We start from the raw sequence: 25,713 nt of genomic DNA on the forward strand, positions 1-25,713 counted from the left end.
TAAAACGGGGAGGGCGGAATCTATTTGCCAAGCCAGCACCAGGGCTTGCTCCTGACGGCTCCTATCGCCACACGGCAACGGTGGACGGTTTGTGCGATAAACTTCCTACCTTCCAATACATTGATTCGTAGCGTCGAGCCACCGCGCGAAGTGCACGAACACGTGCGAAAACTGCACAAAACGTGCCGAGTGTGTGCGTCGGGGGCTTTTTCTGCCTTCTTTCCGGCCATCCGACAACGACGACGACGACGACGACGTCGTCCATAAATTTTTGTTTCACGCCATAAATCGCGTAGCGCCATAAATTTTCGCATACCACAGCCCCAGATTGCACCTGTTTACTTTTGCGCCCGGTGTTCCGCGCAACCTGCCTGCAACGGTGGGCCTGACGCTGGGCGATCCGGTGACCGGCACTTGCGACTTGCAGCTTCATTGCGCCCGCGTGTACCCGCGTGTGGATATTTATTTATTCTAGCTTAGGTGTTTTGTTTTTTGCTCGCACTCTCGTTCTCGTTCTTCCCGCGATACCGGTTCGGGTTCCCGGTGAGCCGGAAACAAGGCCACCGTCAGCAGATAAACTGCAGTTGGTGTCGCACTCGAAAAACTCCTCGTCACCTGCTATGCAAACCGTTCGCGATGCGGTTTCATGTCGTTTTTTGGCATCGAACGGCAAACGAGTTCGAGTCCCGCGAGTGCATCCCTGGTCCGGATCGAAGTGATGACCGTACCGAGAAAACAATCGCCCCACGAGGGTAATGGATGCCCGAGATGGGCGATCATCAACATTATAACCGGCGCCATTATCGTTAGCGATGCGTCAAATCTCAAGAGAATGGCGCCCGAAGATGGGCCGGGAAAAGGGGTTTTTTTTCAAGGGCTGGGGAGAATATTTTATCACTTAATCGCTCGAAAATCATAACTGGCGCAAATGGCCGCCATCGCCGACTCCTATAGTGCAGCAGCTTTTTTACGGAACGCCGGTGATGCAATTTGACGGTTAGCGTCGTAAAAACGGGGCTCAATTGGTGAACGACCGCGTGGTGTGAAAATGGATCGGACGGAAGCAATAGAATAAAGCTTCTCTTTACAAAACAAAAAAAAATCCAAAAAGAGAGAGGCCAGACGGGAAATAATACGCTCCGAGATCTCCCGTTCACACGCGGGCGCTATCAGCGGAATATATCCTCTTTCGTGTTATTTTATTACCGGCCGGATCGAATGGCCAATTTATTACGCCCGCAAATGACCGGTGTAGGTCATCGCTGTGGCGCTATGGCTGCTAGCGGGAAGGGAGGAAAACCCGGACCCCGGGAAGGAGGACCGCGACAGGTAGAAAAGTCACGGCCCTGGGCCGGCATTTTTTTTATCGATTGATCCGCTAATAAATTTTATGAAGCACTCCAAAGGCCATAAAATCACCGTGTCTATACTGCGGCATACTCATCAGCGTTGAATGGCATGACGCATCATAACGCGGTACGCGGTGGGCGGAATGTGCGGAAGTGCGAGGGTGCTGCTGACCCGGAGTGCTGATAACAAAGAGATATGCATTTGAAATAATGCACTTAAGGTGCTCGAGTCGAGTGCTGGGCCAGATAGCGATTGCTTGGAAACGAAGTAACGTCAACATTGGCCGTTTGCGTGTGGTTCGTTTTGTTGTGGAAGAAAGCGCTTATAAACAGCCACAATTACGCAACGGGTCTTATCGTTTTGTCTGCGAAATGTTGCGGAAAATCTACGCCATTTGAAATTAGCTTAATAGAAGCATCACAGTAGCTACACAGGAACCGTTTCTATGCATTTCGTTTGTTTGAAAACCAATAAAAACGGTTTCGTCCTTCTGTTATCATGCCCGATTTGTTGTTGTGAATGCGTTTCCATTTCATTGCTTTTGCGAGCCGTTTCATAGCCGTCGCCCTAGTCACGTGGTACTGCAATTACAATATTAATTCAACCAAGCGCAGAATGCCAAGAAATGCGCCAGATAAACATCATTTTCATCCAATCACATTGAGCATCCTGGGGCCCCTCGCGGATGAAGGAAGGAATGAAACGTAGATGAACAAAACGAAAGAAAAAAAACTTGTTTTAATGAAATGAGTTTCACCCGGACACTGTTTGTCGTTCCAATTACCATCGCCATAGTGGAGTGGTTCATATTTTTCAAGACGCGCTCCGCGCCTGAGTGTCTTATGCAGAAGTGTAATTATCATTCTGCAGTCGAACCCACGCCGGCTTGGCATTTGTTTCACTCGTTATGAATCGTTTATCGTGACCCTTTTGCGCTTTTGCCGCAGCGCAGTTACCGCCAGTTTGCACCATCATCTGTACAGCAAATGGCAATCGATAATTGTGCGTCCTTGACGTGCTTACTGCCGGGATTCATTTTATGGTGTACCTGGGGTTTGCTCTGAATGGCTCATTTTACCACATAACGTGGGAATAGTTTACGACGGTGTTTAGAGATAATATTATTCACCATTAAAAGTTAAGAGCAACTTTGCGTAAAACATGCACCTTGGTTTGTTCCAGGATTTGCTATCCTTTATGTGCATCCTGTTTAGTGTTTGGTGAGATTTTGCGCATCATTTGTGATTGGACCATGTTTGTACCACCTACTAATGAGACATCAAAATCTTGCTGGAAACAACTAACTTTTGAACGAGTTTTAAACGAAAATGAGCACAACCTTTCTGAAACTCCCAGAGCACAGCAAATGAAACCAGATTCACAGAATGGTGATGATTCCCCGTTTCAAACTTTGTCGACGCGAAATTGGCAAGTGCTATCACGATGATGCAACGCTACATCTGTTAAATCGAGCATTAATGGAGACATCAATCGATTTTATGGCGTTACTTAAACCTGATTAAAGCTCGTCAAAGTGCTGTGCTTGGGTGCACGGTTGGAATGGTGCCTCCCCTCGTTTTTTTTGTTTGGTGCCTAATTGCCCTTTCCCAACCCGGGTTTAAAAGCATAATTATGTAAGTTCAATTTCCGCTCGGCAGCTTGGCCCCACGTGACCGAGGCACTGTTTCCCTCGGCACCTGTGCAAAGTGATTTTCCATCTAGCCTTGGCTTAAGCTCGTTTATTCTCTATTACTTGCATTAAAACCCACTCCGATTTCGCTTAATCTCGTGCCACCACTCGGGCCATGTGCAGGAAAACGTCACTCGATTGCAGCATCGCTTTCGATCCGCGCGAAAGACACCATTCTCGTGCCCAGAACACATTCCCGGCGAACGGGAAACTTTTGATGTGCACTTTATGCATCAAATTTGCATTTCTAGCGGCTGCTCGATGGGCCTGTTTTTTTTTGTCTGCCATCGCTACTTACACTCGCGGATATCTTCTGTCTCCACCATTGAGCCGACTTTTCCGCCCCGTTTTTTTTTGTTGTCAACGGATGGGCGGTGGGAAAAAAACGGATGAGAAAACGACGGAAAAGATTGCCATTCCCCGCATGGCACTGTGGTGGGTGAAAAATATTATAGATCGTCGAATGGCCGTTCTTTTCTGTGTATTTCTTTTTCTGCTTTCTTTTTCTCGCTTCTCCGAATGCCCGTCCGTTTCGCCGAATGCTTTTCCGCTCGGGCCAATGCAATTTTCCTCGATGGTAAATTAACAGCGAACGAGGGCACAGCTGCATGGCAATGCAAATGATTTACGTCACACTAACTATCCCTGCCTTTTACCGGCCGTTTCACCAGCCACTCCCGGGGCGGGCATCCGGCGGCCAATTAAGGGCACACGAGCTGCGAGCTCGGAGTTGCGAAATTATGGCCAGAAAAACAGGGACCCCCGACGACCGAGGGTGCGAAATCGGGCGTGGAAGCTTTCACAATCATTTGCACATTTTATGCCAAACAATCGTGCCCGTTTGAGAGTGCAGCTTGGGGTGGGGTGGCAAAAACGCCATGCAAGAAAAAATCCTTGTGGCGTGGTGGATGTGAAAATGAAATAATTAAAATCAATCCTACCCTTCGCCTTGCTCTTACGGACTGAGCTATTTGTAAGCTATTGGTGGAATAAAATTATAGAATAGGCAGTGGTGGCGTCGCAAACTTTCGCGTTCGTTGATGGTTGAAAATGTCACGGAATAAAATCCTCCCAAAAAAAAAAACTACTACGAGCAATTAATTTCTGCTTAATCCGGTTGGTCGTGAGGATGGTTTAACGTTATGCAAATAATGCATTCTATCAAATCCGCGATGCAGGCCAACATCTTCGACTAAGGAGTATTTTTTTCAATCTTTCCGGCCGTTACCATGGAGATATCCTGCGAGCTCTCATCGAGCCGCAAGATGGATTGAAAATGACAGTCATAGCAATCTTGTGACAGCTGTCAATTTTCTCACGAAGGATGCGCTAAAAAGGCACCGTTTGCGATAGCCGTATCCGTGATCGGTGCACGAATGAGGTCGCACGGTTTGTTGCAAAACAGGCGTGTTTTTGTTCTACCCCGTTCGGTTCGTTCTTTTGTCACAATATGTCATCCTGTTTGCACCGACGCGACAGACTAGACGTACAATTTTTACACATACTTCCTCCTTTTAGTTGATCCAAAAATAAACCAGAAAGCGTTAGGAAACGATGGTGAAAAAAATATGAAACAAAAATATCCACACTAAGCGATATTTTGGTTGACACGAGGAAAAGTGTGTCATTTGGTGTGCCATAACAGCGCGCGCCAAGGCTGTCACAGGAGTCAAACAGTCTAGGCAACAACGTGTCCGATAATTACTACGCTTCGCTTCCCTAAAACTCAAGTGCGACGTTGTCGTACGATCACACGAGATCCAGATTGATCATCAAAATGGATTACGGTGCCACATCGACATGAGCATCGCGTAACCTTCAACATCGGGGACGTGTTTTGAGTTGATCAACTTTTACGTTCCAGAAGGCGTAGGTGTTTGCGGACCATTTGACCGCGTGCCAGAGTGTCATCGGTGCGCTAAGTGGCTCGATGATGTGCCTCAATTGGCTGGCCGTAACGAACGAAACCATAAACACCCACTTGTCGCTATTTACCGAGGTTTGGAAGTGAAACATGACATGTTCGGTCGGTGCGCGGAACGTATTTGTTGGCATCTTGTCGATTTTTTGGCACGGCGTTTGCATTTGCTGCCATGAAATCCGTGCAACAGACGTCAGAGAGAAAAAAAAAACGTCTCTCAGCAGCTTAACTCATAACTGATTACTTTTCTGCCACTAGCATTTCCATTTGATCCGCTGAGCTTAATAAAATGTGAGCACATTTATTTATGCCACCGGTGGCGGTTTGAAAAATAGTTTTAATTCCCGAACCCATGTTCTCGAATGCGTGTGCGCATTCTAACTCAAACATTGTCATATCAAATGCTGCACGGTGCATGCTGCTTGGTACACTCGAGAAGCATTTCCTCGCTTGCACATTCGTGTTTCGGCTTAAGAGTAATGTATTAAAATAATATGCACAGCACATAATCTACACCATTCCGTGGTGAGAACACTCACCCTTTGAATGGGAATAATTCTCTCAACCGGCTGGTGTTGCTGGGGCGGGAAGCTCGTATGCTGATAAGCCGGCTGCTGCTGCTGCTGGGGAGCAGACTGATGGTAGTACTGCTGTGGTGGCTGCTGTTGCTGCTGCTGCTGCAATGGGATTTGCTGACCTACAGCGTGTTGTTTCTGCTGTGATGGATGTACCTCGTACTCTGGACCGTCGGCTGGTGGTGGCCAAGCGACGCGCTTCAATCCTGCGAGCATGCGGAAGGAGAAACAATAAAAGAAACAAAGCATGAGAAACGGGAACAAGGCGCACAACAAAGGGTGGTGGGTGGGTTTCGAAAGAAAAAAAAAACGAAGAGAAACACACAACCGGATAAGGTACGCATGGGCTGGTGGGGAGTAGAATAAAATAATTAAATTGCTACAGCGATTCATCTCCAGCGTTTTGCGCGCTCCCTTTGGCTGCCCGTGGCATGCGCCTTGTCCAACCGAAATGTGCCACGAAATGCAAGCCACCAGTGTCCGTGTCAGTTAGCGATGGTGTGTATTTTTTCATACCCCCCGAAGAAGCTGGGAGACGCGATTCATCTCTGCCCTGTCCGCTGTCGCTGGGTCTGACTGAGTGAAAAGTGTACGCTCGGCCGAAACCGCGTGCCGAGTGAATAGGCAGGGGAGAGCAAAATCCGAGAATTATCTAGCGGACACTTGCCAGCTAGTTCCGCAGCCGCACTAATACTTTGCGAGCGTCTGTCCTCGAGCAATTCCGTCGCCGGGTGTAAAGCGGGAGCGTGCGGCACTGGCCATACAACCCCTTATGCCGTATCGGTATCTCCGCTTGCGAAGATAAATGGGATTTGAGTGAAAGACTTTTCATCTGATATGTTAGTGCCGCCACTGCCGGTGGTGCCACTGCTGCTGCCGCTGCTGTTCTATTTCGTTATCTTTTTTTGATGAGCGGCTCTAAATTGCCAGCCAGTCTTCGGGTTTATCCAGTGTCCGGGCGTCCCGGACAGTGCCGAGTGGAGTGGTGGCGAGAAAAGTTTGCTGCCGAGGAATGACAGCAAAAAAAAATAGAGAGAATCATCTTGGGCCATAAAGCTTAAAGCCGTCAGTTCGCTCACTCATTCACTGCGCCGAGAAACCTTCGGTCTGGGTTTGCGTGCGGAGGTGGATAGACTTCTCAACAATCAGTTCGCTTGATAAAAGATATATATTCACATGGATCAAACCACCATCCAAGTTTCTTAAGGGTGGCTTCTTGCGAGTGGGTGACATAGAAGAGGGTTTTTGTGTCATTTTGTCCCCGCAGTCCGTTGCTACTGACGTCTGTAAAGCGCCGAGACTAGAGCTCGGGCGTCTTCTTCAAACGATGGGTTCAGGCGGGACTAAAGTCCACTTCACGTCCCGTGCGATGGTTCACGAGATTTTAATTAAAACAGACACTTTCTATAACAAGTTTTTAAAAACTTAATTTGCTGTATGAACTGGCGCGCGCTGGTCCGCTTTGAAGTTTCCTTCCGTGAGTATTGAGCTTTGTTGGCGTAAGCCTTCATTCATGCGATAAGATCGCTCGTGCCAGCCCCGACTGATTTCGTTGGGGTTTTCTTTTATATTATTCTTCTGTTTGGGGCTTGCGTGCCTGCTCACCCGTAGATCGGCTTTGATGGCCGCAGCAAAGTTTTTCTTCTACAAGTCGGGCACTTTCTCGAGAGTTTCTGCCCTAAAGGTTCGCTGCGTATCGTTATTTTTTTGTGAAGAGTTTTTGTTTTGTGGAATACTCTGTTTTTATACTCTCGATTGTCCCGCCCGAGCATAATCATTCATTAATAGTGGGCGGGTGTTATGAGACTGTTTTTATTTTCAGCCACATTGTAAAGGATTGGACGTTTAATGACCATGTCGGTTCTTCTTAGGCTGCCGGGAACAACTTTTGTCACCAGAAACGATGTTTTTGGCTCTGCGCACATTAGAAGCGCACAAAAGAGTTTCTGGTTTTTCTTCATCATCCTCGAGTGAAACGTTAACATCCTCTATGCGATGAATGATGATAGCCTGGGGCGAGGTTCCCGCTGGGCGAAATAATTAAACGTTTTTAAAGCTGGTGCTAATGACCTCCGGCCTGCTGCGTCACTTCGCGATAAGCTCCATTGGATTATGATTTCTGCCCACCGGGGATTTGGCTTGGCAATTAATCGTTCATTTGCTGATCCGACCACCCCCGAGTCTCGACAGCTGGAAGCCTCGGGCTCAAGTTCGTCAAATTTAATGATCCCGATGACGATAATCAGCGGTAATCGGTCGGCGTATCATCGCTGGTTGTGGATGGTTTGCATCTTGGCTTCGACATATCGGGTTTGGTAACAAATTTGCTGCATGAAATCTATTACAGTGAAGATTGAGTGAAATTTATGCGCACAATTTTCGATGAATACGCTTAGGTGTTGTTTTGGTGGAGGCGCCTGGTTGCTGGTTGTCACTGACGATCCGATGGAGACGCCTGGTTGTTGTTTGGTATTGGCAAATGTATCATCGAAAATATTTAGACATAAAAACACACACTTATAAAAAGGTACAAATGTTAGGTTTCACATTTCGACAACCGTTTATGTCAAGTAGTATGGGTTGTCAGGTCCAAGTTTCCTGCCAAACAGTTCTTTATATGAAGTTTCAGCTAAATGTGGTCAAATTGGCGTTAACCATAAATGATGTGGTATTGAAGTGCTGCTGCAAAATACCAGCATATTTCCGACCCAACCCGTGACCCCAATTTACGAAACCACACGGATCGAAACCGAACGCCATACACAGTAAATGCCACGCGAAATGCGTTCGAAAATACGGCCACGGCAAACAGCACTCCCGCCAAGCAGCACCCAGGAGTTATGACCGCATTCCAAATCGGTTACTCCTGCGCGTCGACCGTTTGGGTGGATGCAGGGGAGGGTTTTATTTTAGAAACGAGCTCAAACCGGCCACGTATATACTCTGTGCATGCGATGCGACGCCATGTGCAGTTTGTAGTGCCGTGTCTGGCCTGTATGCTGAACCTGCTGCTGGTCTGAAGGCAGCGAAAAAGAAAAACAAAATGATTCATCATGTTCGTTTTATTTCGGAACCATTTTTGCTGCAGGCGTTTTTTTTCTTTGCCCTCCATCCAAAAGTGTAGAAGCACGAATGGAAGTGGGCAAGAGAGGCGTTGAAATTCCGATACTCCAGGCTAAGCGCGCCGAGCAAAAACGAAAACTGTGCGTTTTGCGATACATAAAGTTCTATTTTTAATGCCGTTGGAATTCGCATTTGCCGAGCGAGTGAGTGAGAATGATTATGGTCTCCTAATTCGAAAATCCCCCACTGCTTGTATGATGATTCACACCTTCCATTTTCGGTGCCCGCCGGGCGGCTATCCGCGAGTCTGGTTTCTGTCTATCTGTTTATCGTATCCACAAACACTCCCTGCCACCTAAACACCGCTTAATTAAGCGAATAAATTCACCGAAATTCCTAGCTAACGGGAGTGCGATAAAAGCGCCAGCCTCTAGCTGGAATCACACCGTGTCGCACTTCAATCAAGCAAATACGACCTACAATAGCTTGAAAGCCTATGAGAAACGACACGACCTTAAGCAGCACATGATAAGCAGCATTCACAAACCTTTGGGTTGTTTCGCACTAAAAACCAACACTCACTGCTGCACTGGAAAAAACGATAAAGCGCGCACGAAACTACGCGGAAATACGCGGTACGATCGACACAAGTATGACGCGGTTTGCTGCCAAACTAAACTTCTCCTGGCTCGCGGATGCTGAGTGCTTGAAACTTCGCGACAAACTGAACGACCGGTTTAGCGTTGGATCGCACAAACGGTACCTGGTTGGCTGGCTGCCCGAGCTACCTGTGGTTCGTTGCGCACACCGCTTACAACACTTGCATGATCCTCGTCGGCTTACAAGCTAGCGATCAGACCGACCTTCGGGCTCGGCTGAGAACGTCTTTCTCCCGCCCCCAGCTCGCATTGGTGGTAGTGGATGACCAGGTCGAATAAAACAAACATCACTCGGTGGCATGTGATGGAAGCTGTAAGGCAACCATAAGTCACTGTCGCCGGTTATGGTTGCTTTCCTCGTTTTTTTTCTCTCTCTCTCTCACTTCGCGTTGGAACAAATGCCCGTGTGAGATGAGTCAGCGCTGGGTTGCGATGAAAAACGATCGTAACGCCGACCGGTGAAGATTCTCACTCTTCGTCGCGCTTTCGCCATTGGTGTTTGTGTGTCCGTGTGGGGGAGGAGGAGATTTTTGTCTGACGCTGTAGATAATTTTTCGTCGGAATGCGCATATTTAATGAGCACGTCATCATCAGCACCGACGCGTAGAAAGTGTTTGCTTGCTTCCCACCCATTTGTTCTTCGGAGCCAATAAACTTGACAACGGTGGAGACAAAGAGCATTTCGGCCGAAATTCGTACCGATCACCGAAAAGCGGTCGTTCTCCTTTATGAAAAGCTGTCATTAGCATTGATGCACGTTTTAATGACCTTTGGATGCTGCCGATCGGTTTGTTCACCCACGGCACGAGTGCCCTTCGTACAGAGGCTGAGGTCACTTTCCCGAAGGACGCCACACGGGAAATGACCAATTTGTTGTAACACATCATCAACAACAGAACCGTACCGTGGCGAACCGTTTGAAGGATGTTTTATTTGATTTAATCATCGTTTTTATTTAGACGACGTCGATCTGACTTACTCATGTCCCCGGGGAGGGGAAGAAAAGGAATCAGGAGTTGACGAATGAAAAATATAAATACATTCGTCAAAGAAGCACACTCATGCCACCCCCGGGGTCGCCTCGAGTCCACACGCTGGTGTTAAATTGTTTATTAGAAGATGAAAAATTGCGTCCTTTTCATCGTCCCGTGTGTGGGAATGGTCACACACCCGACTCGCTGATGGACACAGGGCGTCTTTTCCATACCCAACCGACCGGGCGGATGGAGCACAGAATTCTTTCCACCATATTACACACATCCGGCGAGCGCCATTCGCATTGCGACACGATGCCTCTCGTTCGACACTTGCCTTGCGATTTGACCGGTATTCTGTCGACCACAAAGGCGTACTCCGGGTTCGGTGGGAGGAAAGATAAATTTCTCTAGACGCTGTGCACAGACGGGTGGCAAGCGAGAACGAGAGATACTAAAAAAAAAACAGGAAAGCTGCTCCATACAGGCAGCAATCCGGTTACTCTTGACAAGTGACAAGCTGTCTCCGTCCCGTGCCGAAGGGACGACGTCATGCAGCAGCTGCATCCTCGTGTGCTGTGCCGTGGAGTGGAGCAGAAAAGTATCAACCAACGCTAAGGAGCTTACCGGGGTGTACACGTTGGAATAAAAATATTTATCGACCCACAGCACCGGTGATATTGGTGAAGGTGTAGAAACAATGGACACAAAAGCGGATCGTTTTGGTGAGATCAATCGCCACCATGGCTAGTAGATTCCTCCGTCGCATTAATCGAAATATTTGCCTTGAAGCGTTTTTCGTTAATGCGCTTTTGCATATCAACATTCAGTGCATTCTTGTCGCTTCTAGTTCAGCTCACCTCGCTGGTGCGACCAACCAAGCAGCAAGCTTGGAAGCACATCACAAACATATACATATTTCTGTGGAACTCAACGGCGGCTCATGGCGCTTCCTTCTCAGTAGCCTGGATGCTTTCAAGCACACAAACTGCTATCGGCCAATGTCGCACATGACTGCACTATCTGCTGCCTGTGCCGTCGTTGCATGCATTGTACTGGTGCGAGCCCGCGTCGCTTACCCGGCGTGGCTAGTAGAGGAGGAGGACGTTTGGAATATAACGAGAAAATTTAAAAAAAGAGAGATAGAAACAAAAAATGGCCAAAGAAACGAATAAGCTGCTGGCAGACGCATGCCATAAATGCAAAAAGAGCTGCCAAGTGGAACGCGATGCGATGCTGTCAGTTTGTTGACGATGGAAAATCCCAGGTTTGGCGCACTGGCAAGCGACCCCGAGCCGGAATCGTGGTGGTGTATGGATGAAAACTGCACACGCCCGCTCAGGGCGTATGGCGTAAAATTTTGTGGCCCCCTCTTGGCGAGAGCGACTGCTACGCGAATGGTAAAGCGTACCGTGCGTTGCAGTTGCTTGGTAACAGCGAGCAGTGGCACGTGTTGCATATTTTTCGTACACGGCACAGCCTGCTCGATCCCGGTGGGGTTTTTGCGTGGCGTTTCGAGAAATGTCACCGCTTCTTCCGCGCAAGATCTCTCACGGTTGGTACACCACCAAGGACAGTGGCTCGTGTTGCTTAATGGCGAATCGAGCATAAACGAGCATTCCTTCAGGAGTTCCCTTTTTTGCTATCGGGCGTGACGTGTGCACCCGTTGCCAAATGCTATTGAAGAGGATACGAACGAACGAACGAACGAACAAAAAAAATTAAGAGCTAACGCAGGTTCCAGTGCCAAGCCGTTCGGGAGGAATGCAATGCAATTGAACATATTCTGCACATTATCTTTCCGATCGCTTTGTCCGGAGTTGCCGGCTTGGGGACGAGCGCAACGAGGATCATTAGAAAGGAGGTTCAAAATTGGCATCGAAGCCAACCCCAGCTTGCCAAAGCTCGCTTGTTTATGTAGCACGAACCATTGGCAATGGCAATCGGAGTGCTAAATTTGTTTGCTCATCCCGCTTTCTTTCTCGACCTCGAAGTTTGCCGTCGGTTTGCGTTCGTTCCGGACAATCTCATTTCGCCATAATGGCTCGGGTTTTGAATGGTACGGTATGTACCGAAAATTACTTATACCGTACGGAGCACCGAAGCGTTTAATAGGGGGGTTGTTTCGGGAAATTCCTTGAGAGAAATCTGTTTCCGAACGGTTCAACAACTTCTCGGCACGGAGCGTACTATTGAGGATTTTTGCAAGGAGTGCAGCTGAGTTTTGATAAACAGCGTGCAGCGTGCATGGAATATTTGGTAATGGTTCGCATGAGCAAATCAAGAGCATGAAGGAACGAATCAAGAGCTCAATATAGTAGTATAGGTTACATTTGTTTTGAGTTTGATGAATTTAATTCTCATATAAATGCGGATCATCTAGTTGTTTTTTTTCCCAAGATTTATCTTTAATTATATGTTTGATGATTTGAAAACATTTGAAGGATCTTATGTCTTTAAGGATAAGCTTCGCGTATAAGCGACCAAGAACCACAATGTCTCGTTGAAATCCGTGCCATCGCAGGCCCCCAAAAGATAAGATTGAAACCAGCAAAATTTTGTCCGCATGAGCCAAATTTGAATGTTGCGCTATTTTCGCTTCAGTTTTTTTGCGCCTCCGAACCTCCGTGCTGCATAACCGTACGTATGATGAGAAAATATGACAGTTTCATGGGGACAAATCTCACCCGACACGTATTAGCCGTTCTCACTTCTTGGCACGGTTTGAAAGCGAAGCAAAACGAAACGTCCCCCGGAGCGCATCGTCGTTCCACCATTTAGGGGTTGCCGCTACTTTATTCGCCATGCTCGCATACACAGAAAAGGGTTTTTTTCTCCTTTCTTCGGACGGTTAAAGAAGCGTTCTTCGCTCGGTCGGGCATCTCAAACGGGGTACTTCAAACGATGGACCAGGACCAGCGATGGCGAAGATATGGGAGCAAAGTGCTTTGCAGTTGCCCAACCACTCCCATCCAAACGACAATGGGCCAAAAAGGCAAAAAGTTTGCAGACGAAGATGCAACTGCTGCAATGCCGAGGAATTGGATCGAATGATACCGGACCGATACGTGACGGTTTGTCAAGCGGTCGTATTAAGCGATGGTTTTGCACTCGCCTCAAATCCTGCATTGAATCACGTAAATGGTTCTGCTTTAGCTCCTGTTTTTTCTTTTCGCTCCTTCCAAGAGTGTCACTGCTTGTGTGAGAGAGGATTCTTCAGTGTTTAGAACACTATACCAACGCGAACTGCATCTTACAAGAATATATCAAGGTATCCTTTTTGAGAGGCAACTGTTCACAAAACGAATGGAATGAAAATTAATTAAATTTTTACTCCGGTAAAATGCGACCAAAATGAAGACGAATCTTAGTCTCTGCATGAACGCGTTTTTCGTTGTATTTCGCTATCCCTACGGTGCATAATTGATTCTTCGCACCGTAGGCATTCCCAGGTGCCACGAATAGAACCATCCCCGCGGTACATAACGCTTATGCATACCAAGGAATACTCCCTGCCGGGCGTGGAATGCCACCTTCAGACAGAAAATGAGCGCCACGAGAGAGATACCTCCGTTGCGGGAATCGAGCATTCGAGCCCGCTGAAAAATGCTACTCGAGCATTCCCGTCAAGACGAAGTCATAAATATGTACACACGGCTCATAGCTCATTGCTGCACGGTGAACTGCCGCGTGGAAGCGCCCGTTGAGCGTTCCCTCGTGTAGGTGTGTGGATCCTTGCAGCCTTCAGCACTCCGCCACACGGTGCAAGCATGCAAGCATTCCACGCGCGTTGCCGGCAGAACCTCAAACGGCGCGCATATTGGATGCATTCTAGGTTGCATACTTTCAGGCGGCAAAACACCGCGCTGGTAGACTTTCGCGTGCTACGACGAGCCAGGCGGGGCAAATTAATTTATTGATGCTAATGAATGTTTACTGTACCGTTCGCTAACGTCGAAGGATGTGCACTTTTATTTTTTTGGATTATTTGCTCCCCGCCGGGGCTGCACACGGAACGCTGCACAACGGGCGCATTGTGTTCTTCGGGGTTTTCTCGTCGCTCATTACGGTGGTTCATTTCGGTAAATGAGCTTTCCATCGGTGGGCGCAAAAATGAGAAGCTTAATCAGAGTGGAACGTGTGAGCAACGTGTAAAATGGGTCGTATCACAGGAGTGTTTCGGTGGTTGCTCGGTGCCTCTAATGGGCGCCTCTATGCAGCCCGCCAGGGTGCAGTTCGTTCCGGCGGAGGTAATAATTATTTGCCTGTGAAATGTCTAATAAAGACAGCTTAAAATTCTAGTAAATATGGTAACGTTTTTAGTGGCTGGTACCCATTTGCCTTTCGAACGCTCTACATAAACTCTCTCTTTCTCCGGGGAACGGACATGACACATGCTGCACGTTCAGCGCACCCTTACGAAACTATACATAATTTACACCGAATGTAATTAGTTTTCCCCTTATCGCGTCCTATCGCAATCAACACGGCACAACACGGCTGGCCGGGCACTATAATAGGTCGGTGTTTTATGAGGAAGTAATTGTATTATTCAATAACCGCTACTGTTCGTCACGGTTTCATTGCTTAGCAAAGGGTGTTGAAAAAGTAAAAAAAAAAAAAGTTAACCCTCGAGGGCTTAGCTTCACGCCCGCGCGTTTGACCCTGAACTGATTGACGTTGATCAATCACGGCTTATTTGATTATTTTTATATGCTCCGTCAGCGCGCTCGGTTTCCGAGCACTTTCCGGGCGGAGTAATAATTCATCCGACGGAACACCACGTCGCCTAAAGCGGCCGGGTGAGATTGGGGTTCCATTAGGAAATCCAGCGAATAAAACGAGGAAATTGGTACGAGCGTGCTTATCTTAATAGTTTCCAGAATAAACAAATAGCCACCTCGCAATGGGTTGCGCGAGAACAAGCGCGCGGTCCGTACATTAGTGAAAATCAACCGATTTTATCGAACGGATTTTTGTTGTCCCTCTTGTAGTCCATTTATGGATTAACGGAGCCAGTTTTATGCAACCCAGACGAGATTTTTCATTATAATCATGAGCAATTGGTGGCGTAGGTTTTGGATAACTGCAAGGGTCAATTAATAATACTTCTCTTTCACTAACGCCTCGAGTAGTTTCAACGACATCCATCGACTTACCTGAAAATAGAGAGCAAAATATAAAGCAGTTAATGAGATTATTTAATTGCTGAACATTTGTGTAGAAAACGTTCGCAAGCCCCCTTTGCTCGAACATGAAAAGCAATTAAACCAAACAAACTGACAAAACAACGCGCGTTCGACTTGTTGTGTTGTATTGATTTACTCGACGCACAACGGTGAAATAGTTCCCACACACTCAGACGCCGGTAAGCATGGAACCGATTGCAGCCCCAATGTGGCCCCAACCGATTTATCGCCCCAACCGTCGGTTAGAAACCCCCCCGTGGGAGTCGCTGTTAGGACCAAGGGGTTTTTGTTTTTCTTGGCGGTTTTATTTATTCGCCCGCGCGGCTTCCACGCGAGTTCCACGCCCGGGAAAGGTGAAACGTACGTGGGCTGAGCGAAAAGAAAAACTATTAGAAAATTTGAAGAACAACGTCGTTACGGGAGGGCTGTTTTTGCCACAGCCACTGCAGCCCACGGAGGATGCCCACGGTTCGCATGAGCAGTATGATGATTTATGGCGAAAGGAAAAGCAAAATTACCATCATTAATTTGATGGTCGTTTCCAATAAGCTACGCTTTCGAACACCGCGTGCCATTAGCCGGGCTCGTTTGTTTTCCGTGTATGTGCCCACGTGGAAACATAAAATGCCTTATGGCAAAATAAAAAAAACCCGCACTAGTGTTGATTCAGCGCAGCACCGAAGACATCACCGAACGATGTAAAAATTTCTTCACCTTTCACGTCCCCACCCAGCCAGCTCGCGTTCGTGTTCACATGTTTGTTCGTCTAAACTTGGGCAAATACGGTACAGCGCGGGGTCGTAATGCCCACTGGCACATGTGCGGAGGTCACCACAGGCAGGCGAACGTCCGGTGACATGTAATGCGGGCCGGTTGTGGCATGATGGAAAATCGGCCGCGGCATGATTGTTTGTGGAAATTATTAATCACACGAATGCCATGGTCATAAGCGCACATCGGAAGGGCCAGAAGGAATGCCCACGGAAGGGGAGTAGGGGGGGAGTGAGGTGGAGGAGGGGGGGCTCAACCAATGGTCCTCCGAACCACCTTCCGGGTGGTATGGCTTTTTCGCGGAAGACCTGCCCGCCCGAGTGGTGGCCCGGGCGGTGAGTTTGATTGGTTGTTTGTACTTGACTCGGTTGGTTGATTTTGCCTCGCTCGTGATCGCTTCCGCATCGATCTGGCCGGGACGCCGGCAAAACAAATGGAGCGCAGACGGTTCCGAGCACGACGACGGTGACTCCGGCGACGATGATGTGAAGTTCCGTGGACCACCGTCGGGCCGGGAACGAGCGCGCACAAATCCAATAATAAGCTTTTCAAGCGGCTCGTGAACTGATAATTGGGAATGCTGTTTCCGGAGGCCCCGAAGACCGTCGGGCCTTGGAGGTACGGTCCCGCACGAGCGCATTAATGATTGGGAACTGGTTCCTCGAACGCCGCGGCGCCCGAGAAGTTAGATCAAATTAGCGCGGGGAAGCTCTTGTTCTAAATTAATTTATATCATTATCTCGTTCTGGTTTGGGAGCGGTAATTTTAAGTACCCGCGTTTTGGCGTGCGGAAACAGAACCGAACGCTCGGGACGTGGCATTTGAAGAGATCTCTCTTGTGTTTTTTTTTTTCATTCATTCCCCGTTCGTGACATTTACGTGGCTGGCTAGTGAACTGTGAAACAACTTCCAAAAGTCAATTAGAGCTGTGCGTTGATTATTTTTTCTCTACCCACGTGGCAGAGTTGGCAGGGGCGCTTCTAGCATTAACTGGATTAACAGTGGGTATTACAACTGTGCGGTTGACTTTCAGTAAAAGTTCAGCGAAACCAACGTGGGCGCGAGAGTGTTGAGGGTGTTTTCATGGCACGACGAGAGCGCCGAGAGAATTACGCAGCAAATCCCCAAAACGAAGCGTCCTCCCCCATTTTGGTGGAGGTGTTGAAACACGCTCGAATGATAATAAAATATGACAATCTGTGAACGATTTGTGGGCGCAGTTTCCTAGCAAAAGGGAGAAACCCGTTGCTTTTGGACGCCGGCCCGGGTGCTCCCCCGGTCACCACCGGTCGGAATGACAATTTACGAGCCCACAAGTGGCACCGGACGGAGAGACACCGCAACCCCGGACTTCATGCCGTTTCCGGCAACGAGCTTCTGCTGTCCCGAGCACAATCATAAATATTCCCATTTCAGGGGGGTGCTTCGTTCTATTTGATCCGCATAAACCGAGATTTGTGTGGTGCGGAAGCAAACCTGGGCGGGCCTGGGTGGATTTCCTTACACTTTTCACGCCGGTGGCGAGTGTCACGAGCTTTCTTGCCACGAGTGGTTGAGATGCTCACGCCCGGGCATTGTTTTCCCCGTGGGATGTAATAGCTTTTCGCTTCTTGACCGGGGTAACCTTCCCGGCTCGTTTTGTCGCGTTTTTTGTTCGTATTCTTCTTTTCCTTTCCCGCTTTCCAGGGTGCCCGCGCCGGATGTGGTCAAATAAACAGAAGTGCATTTCTGTGGCTTCGACATCAGCACCAGACGGCTCCTTCAGCTTGCTGCGGTTGCATGCGCTTTTCCTCTGGAGTGGGCGCCGGGTAACGGTAAAAAGGCGAAGGCGTATCCGCCGTGCCAGCACAGACGACGTCCGGTGAAGAGCAGGAAGTGTCGAACTTGGTGATAAGAGTACTTAGATGCCAGCCGCTACTCGGGGTTTGCGCGTTTGCCTTCTCGTTTCTTGGCCCGCTTGGGAGCAAAAAAAAAAAGCAGGCGACGGAAGAGTGTAAGTGAATTGCATCCGGCGCACGGAGAGTGCAAGATATGTCGTTCGTTGTCAATATTTCCCGCTTGCAATTCCGCACACTGGTCGTGAGTTGAACAATGCGCTGGCGGCGTGCACCGTTTCCGGATGGTGCCATGTTCGTTAGGGTGTGCTTCCCTTTTTGTCAGTTTTCATTAGGGAGTCGAAGGAAAAATCTAAATGCATTTCCACCCATATCATGATTATGTCGCTTTGTGGATGATATTTGAACGAGTGACATGCAGGAAACGTATTCCATCCGCATATTAGCGCTTTAGTGTGCACCCAGGGTGATAAGGAAAAAAACACACGGAACAAAACATATGGCACCGGTTCGGCCATGTTTCGTAATGAAAGACCTGAGCAATCCATCCGCCTCCGAATCGGCTATGAAATGAGGACTGTGAAGGGTCCGCTCGTAAAAACCATCCCCTTTTGGTTCGGTCCTGCCGTGAACCAGCGCGAGCGCGATTTCCGTGCACCATTTTCCAGGTAATAAATTGCACAATACCGAAATATTATTTCCACTTTTACGAGCATCGCGGAAGGGGCGCCGTGTTGATGGTTCATCCTCTCTCTTTCGGCTGTGCTTTTTCTTCTTCGTCTTCTTTACAGCGCGCTGGTTCACTTCATTGGTTTCCTGCTGGCGCCGTTGTCCCTTTGCCCGTTTCCATGGCGATGTTAACAAAGCAACAAAGCTCACTAAGCAGCAAAAGCGCGCGAGCTCCGTTGACGACGAAGGTTACTGCGATTTTGACAGCAAAATGTCTCCCACACCGACGGTCGCACAGCGCGATGATGAAGGAATTGCTGTAAATCGGGCAGAAAATGGGTGACGTGTAATAAAGACAAATAATGAACATGCTATCGACATCATCGGCGGGCGTGATTTGTCGAGCAGCGGCAGGCATCTGTACGCGGTGAGAAATGGTCCTTCTGCTTCATCCTTACTCCCACTTTTCTCTTTTGTTGTGTTAATGGTTGTCGGAGTCGAAAACTTTTTCTGCGTTTCTCGCAGATCCTTGCCCTGGTCCCGTGGGTGGGAAAAGGAAACTTAAATCCATTCAAAATTTTTGTTTTTTTACTTAGCCTCCAAAGCCCATTGAAATGGCCAGGAAAGAGAGTGCCGATGGGAAATAAAACCCGTATAATATGGTTCCGGTGCAATCGTTGCCCGTTCGCAGCATTGTTGCTACCCCGATCGGAATGATCGCTGTTATGACCGTTCTACCTTAATGTTTCCGATTCGCCCGCAGCTCGTTACGATGGCCGTGTCGACGACGCTTCGCGATAAAATATATTGATGTCCTCGTAGCATTGATTCGTTGTGATTTATGATGTTTTATAGTTCTCGGGACGAAGCTTTTGTCTGGATTGCGGCAAGCGTCCTGTTCGTATTCCAACCATTCATGTCGCTCATTAGGGATGGCGATATCTGCACAGCTTGCAATAATTTGTCGAAACTGTACATATCATGGGGACGAAAGCGTATGTCGTGGCCGTTTTATCGTTTGTGGATGATTACAGACACAAACAGTGATTCATGATGGTTGAAGTAACAAAGAAGCAAATGATCGTAGAAAGTCAATAGGAGAACACATCGATAGTCCAGCTCTAAAACATTTTTCTTATCATTGTTAAATTCTCACAAAATATAAGTTTACAAAAAAATATATATAAACAACACATCGAACATAAAAAAAGACACGTTCTACTACACGTAAGCGGTTTTCATTTGAAGGTGCGCAAGGAAGCGTCCAGGTTGGTTCACGCCATAAAACTATAAATAATGGCACCACATCCGGCAAGTAATGTGTTTTCTTGCGCTGCAAAACAAATAAACTCTATGATCGGGAACAAATCTGTGGCGTTATAAAAAAAAACAACACAAACAACAAACAAAGTACAGCTTCAAAATTGTTTGGCGCTCAGTTGTGCGTTTACCGCACTTTTTTAACGGTTCGCATCTGTGACACCGCCCGACACGAAACTGTTGGTGACAGTGCCAAAAAGCTGAATAATGTATACTCAGGAAACCGGAAGCGCACCGGATATGGTTTCTTATTGGAAAAGTTTAATGCCTGGGTGCTGGAGGTGCAAACATTTGGGATGAAGCGGACGAAGCAAGAAAAAAAATGGTGGGCTAGGTGCGTAAAATATTCACCATATCAATGGCTCGAACATTGTTTGCTGCGCACCGGATGGGAGGGCAATATATTTTTTTGTTTTCAATACAGCTTTTTTTTCTCCACAAGTGATTTCGTGACAGGTGGGTATTGTTTGTTCTTCTATACATGGGTCTAGCTTTTTTTCTGAATTGCTATCGGTTTTGTATATGTATTAAGATGCGCTTTAAGTTTACAAATTCTTTTTGTATTCGTACTTTTTATGATAGAGCAGCGTGTAATGGCAGAGAAACTACTTATTGATTATTTTTTAATTGGATGTGCACTCAATTTCAATCAATGGAAGCACTTCTGAAATAATAATAATTTTATTTTACGCAGAAATTCATCAAATTATCAAAAGGGGGTTTATTGAGAATTACAGGCGATGCTCAGCAAAAATATTCCTCCGATTTTGCCGCTTCCTGGAAAGCCGTTTTGTAATAACTATGGCGTTGAGGGAAATCAGCAAATTACTTCATCAACTGTGGTGGAAGTTTTAAAAAAGACAAACGATTTTATTGGGAATAAATAATGCTCGTGCAGCAATGATAAACAGAGCGTGCATTAATAAGTGATGCGTTGGGCGCAGAAAAAAAGGTAGCCATTTGATCCGGAAGTGCTAGGGTGGAAAACTGCAATTTGAAAAAACTCTGCACAGAAACCATTTCACTGTTGGTAAACGTTCTGCGCTTTTATCAACTTTTGTATGATGTCGATGGTTTCTTTTTCCCTGTTCAACCACCGTTTTCAGCTCTCTGTGGGCTTGATTGGTGCATATTCCGATCCGCTCGTGGTATGGCTTGTAATTTACTTTTCCTGAAACTCACTATCGCAACCATTGGGAATCGCAACGGAATTGGAATGAACGGGGGATTCGAGCACTAGCCAAGGTTTGGAGTGAACTGCTGTTGAATGGCAAGCGTGAATGTAATACAAACATTGTGCCGTTGCCTATTATGCATGAAACAAGATCGAAAAATGGAGCTCAAATTCCTGTGAGTCGAAAGTTGGCACGATTATAAACTGGACGCTTGAATGCACGAGGGAATTAAGAAGAATAACGAATCAAAGCAAAAAAGTTACTACAGCAGTGCTGCGAACGGGAAACGCAAAGGGTAAAAAGCAATGCAATATGGTGTTGAAAATGTGAAAAAACAACGTCGAAAAGCGTAACGCGAAACGTCATAATATGTAGCGTGTATAAATGAAAGTGGGACAGAAAAAGGGCTGAACAAGCCAGTTACAGCAAGTGTGCTGTTATAACAGGCTACGGCTGTTTGGTGGTTAAAATCACATTCACACACACACATCACAAAAAGTAAAAATCACACATGTCGAAGGGATTGCGAGAATCCGAGTTTCCACCACGTTTCGTTGTTGTATTTATATTGCAAAATATTTATTGCTGATGTCGAAGCAAATCCAAACCCATTTAAGCGTCATTCAGGGGGGTTTTGTTGAGTCACTTTTTATGCCTTCGTTGAAGGCTCATCACTTCATGCGAAGTGAACCCGTGACGACAGTTTACAATTACGAGAAAAAATGTTGTTTTATTTTCATAAGCAGGTCACATAAATGGGAATTCGGATAGAGTTTTTTAAAATATTAAAATATGAACAAAACGAGTTTTTCAGAAAGGTTCAGGAAAAGGTATTGGACTGTGAATACATTTATTCGCACATAACATAAAAATCTTACAGAACACAAAAACTGCTTAATATGAGAGGTGCTGTGACCATTCTTTGCGAATAGTGTCATTTTCAGTGTAATAAAATACCTACACAATTGGAAAAAATCAAACTTTATTTGTAAACAATTCTCAATCACATTACGCTCGCACACTCGCATCCGTAGTCAAGTGGGCGGCATATTTTGGTCTTTTTGAACTCTTCAACACGTACGTTTGCACGTCCACCCACGTGAGCATTGAGCTGGACCAGCAGTGTGATAAATATATCTCGCACCTCACGTTACACGGAACATAATCGGGTATTATCACAATGGAACACATTGACACATTGTCGTCGTGGCAACGGAGGAGGGCAATAGGAACAGAACCGGGGCTGGGACTGGGAGAAGGTTCACTCACGTGGACTTAACACAGGCAATCAAACGGCACGGGTCAGCACCGACGTACCTTCGGTTGTTGCGCTGGTCAGTATTTGCGAACGGTCGCCGAGCTCACGTTCCCCGGCGCTGTCCTGTTGCCGACGAGGTGGTGTGCCAACGAGTGGATAGCGAACGTGGCCCGGATCGTAGAAATGTAACACCTGATTCATTTGCACAATCTCATCTGCATTGTCACCCGTGTGTTTGTAGCTGCCCGTTGCCATGGGATCATCATCGGTTGACCGGGAATAATTGTGACTAGCGTTGATGTTCGGCGTGGGCGCAGGCATCTTCGATGCAATCGGATCGGAATAGTACTTTGCAGAATCAGCACCATCTTTCTCGGTAGCAGGCATGTAATCACCACCACCTGACCCATCATTCGCCGCGACACGCGCTGTTTGAGTTTCTTTTTTTGTCACGCCTCGTTCGATGGAGGCGCCTGGTGGCGCACTGCTCTCAACAACGACCGCGTTGCCATTAGCAACGGCATCGATTTCTTCCGGTACGGTGGGAAGTACATTGCTCGAACCGTGCACCAACGTACCCGTCGGCGGGGAAATGGCCCTCATGTCAGCCAGCGCGAACCGAGGATCGATCATAAACAATCCGTGCTGCTGGTACGCGTCCAGCGGGTTCCAGTTAAAGATGGCCACGGCACCGAATGGGTCCTCACGCGGTGCAACGACGTTCGCATCTTCTTCACACGGGATGGCTGCGCTGCTCTCAGCGCAATCCTGCTGATTGCTATTCCGGTCACTGTCGGGAGATTTTTTGTTCCCGCGTGACCACTCACCGATGGAGGCGCCCAGTCGTTCACGATTGCTCGCCACATCGTCACTGTCGGTGCGATCGTTACAGCGCGACTTATCGACATCGTCCGGGTGGTTGTCAGCGTCTTCGCGGGTGACATCACCACCGTCGGCTAATAAATTAATTAAATTATCATCATTTATCTCCGTTAGCTGTGCCGGCGCACGATTCTCGCGTTCTTCCGCTGTGTCTTCATTACACGCCTCAGCGTCGCCAGCCGCGGGTTCGATCGGTTCACCCGCCTGCAAACGCTGCTTCTGCTCAAGCAATCGCTTCGAGAAGGCCAACAAATCGTCCAGTATGCCCTCGATCACGGGCACGTTCTCCACCAGCTGACCCATGGCAGCTCGCGATGCATTTCCGGCCGCATCACCACCGGGTGTCACGTTGTCCTTCAGCGATTGGTTCAGTTGCTGGAAAATGTCTTCGATTTCTTCACCACGCGTTCGACGCTTCGAGGTCACGTCACTGGCCACCCGGTCGTCCCACCCGGTAGCATCCGTTTCCGGGCGACCCGGACCCGGGCTTATATTTCCATTCTCGAACCGTGCCCATCTCGCGTACCCATCGACATCCGGCTCTGGTGAAACTGCGCGACGTACGGGGCGCGCGACAACCATTAAAATGGCACGGGTTGCGAAAGAACCAAAGAAAAGGAACGCGATGAATATTCAAACAAAGAGCACTGTAAAACGTGACAGGAACGTGACCGATGGCGATGTGGTGGCGTGCGTGCGTGGGTGGTATGTAATAGAATCAAAATTGACTGACGTCTGACAATGATTACTCAATTAGAGTGCATGAAAGTGATAGTAGAAAAAAAGGATATGCGGCACCACGTTAGGAAATGGGGGTCTCGCTTTTTCTCTCTCTCTTCTCTTCTCTTCTCGTTGCTGCCGCTGCTGATCGTCGTCCCTCATGCCTCGTGCAACCCTGTCGAGTGTCGAGTGTCGATGGTGCAGTGCGATGTAACCTTCAAAAGTTCAATTTTCGACACCACTTTCCGAGCGAGCGTCTCATGCGGTCGATGTCGCTTCCACGCCATCATCGAGATTATTAAATTCATGTTGTCACGGTGCAACCACCACCGGAATGGTTTGCGTTCTTGCTTTGTTCTCGTGATGGCGGTGTGTGAGCGACTGGCTTATTCCCGGGTTTTGCTGGTTTGTTGATGGTATCGTTTTGGTGACACCGGACAGAGACGCGCATCGGTGGCCTTATTTTTAGACCTCCCCGACATGCGCTGGGACCGGTGAGATGAAATATTTTCCCATATCGCTGTCGATGTGGGGTGCGTGTGTGTGTGGGCACCGTACGGTCAACACATCGGTGGCATCGGCACATTCCGAGCCCGAAATCCCACGCGGGTTGACCAGACCCGACCCGGGACCATCGTATCGCATTTTTCTCACCCCCCATCATGCTGGCTTTCCGATTCATTGGCAACCATAATGCAATTTCCCTCGCATCCAGCCGAAAGGTGAAAAACGGTGTATCGGTTCGCGTGCGTGCGTACGTGTGTGTGTTTGTGCGCACGAGGGCGCTGGTCGGTGGGGGTCGCAAAAAAAAGGGTGATGTTGATGAAATTTCAGGGCCATGTTTCGGAATTGAAAGTGTAATGGTCCTGAAGGAATTTCCACGTCATTGTCATTGGGGATGTTGTGAGTGCGTGCGAGCGAGCGTGCGAGCGAGTGGCTGACGATCCGGGGCAAACGTTCCGGCTGTCCGGCCATTTCATCATCCGTAAAATGGCACCACCGCTTGGGGACACACACACACTCTCTCGCACGTTCTTTCACGTCACCTACGCCCCGAAGGAGGATTCAACCGTGTACCACCTGTACCCTTGTGCCGATGAGTGAGTGAGTGAGTGAGTGACGATGAATGATAAGGACGGCTGGCTGGCTGGAATTGACTCCAATCACCCGGGCCACCTTCTCGTGCGTGGTGAGTGATGAAAGCGTAATGCTTTCGCTCGTGCTACGCACCAATTTTCGGTTTATCGTCATCGTCGGGTTCGCTATTTTCCGCATCGTCGCGTTTGCAAGCACGCGTTGCCCGTGGGTCGGGTGGCAATGTTGCCACCATCCCGGTGGTGTCCACTCGCGGCTCCACAGGGACGGTCGACGTCGTTCCGGGGCTTGGGACGATCTTGGCATGATCACCAGTACCCAGGCCAGTACCGCTCAATAATTCAAATCGCTCGAATTCCAGCGAACGTTCGTCGAACGGTCTGAAAATAAACTCACCATCGGTGAAACTAATCATGCGCGGAACAGAGCTCGCCCCGATCCCGCTGGCCAGCTCGTTCCGAACCGGTGGCCTATTTCGGTCACCATCGTCGACGGTGGCATCGACGGTGGCGATTGATTTGGCCGCGGGTGAGTCGCCCACCGGTGCGCTGTCGTATTTATTATGTT

At 48.1% G+C, this 25,713-nt stretch overlaps 1 protein-coding gene across 2 annotated transcripts in view; it reads right to left on the minus strand.

Moving 5' to 3' along the window:
* The window catches only part of LOC128726620 (nuclear receptor coactivator 6), a 76,366-nt gene that overhangs the window by 28,379 nt on the left and 22,274 nt on the right, over positions 1-25,713 (minus strand). For both annotated transcript variants that reach the window (XM_053820435.1, XM_053820437.1), the window contains exon 3: positions 5,501-5,742. In XM_053820435.1, the coding sequence (XP_053676410.1) occupies positions 5,501-5,742 (242 nt within the window). The remainder of the gene's footprint in view (positions 1-5,500; positions 5,743-25,713) is intronic.

The sequence above is a fragment of the Anopheles nili genome, chromosome 3 (assembly GCF_943737925.1).
Source record: "Anopheles nili chromosome 3, idAnoNiliSN_F5_01, whole genome shotgun sequence".
NCBI lineage: Eukaryota > Metazoa > Arthropoda > Insecta > Diptera > Culicidae > Anopheles > Anopheles nili.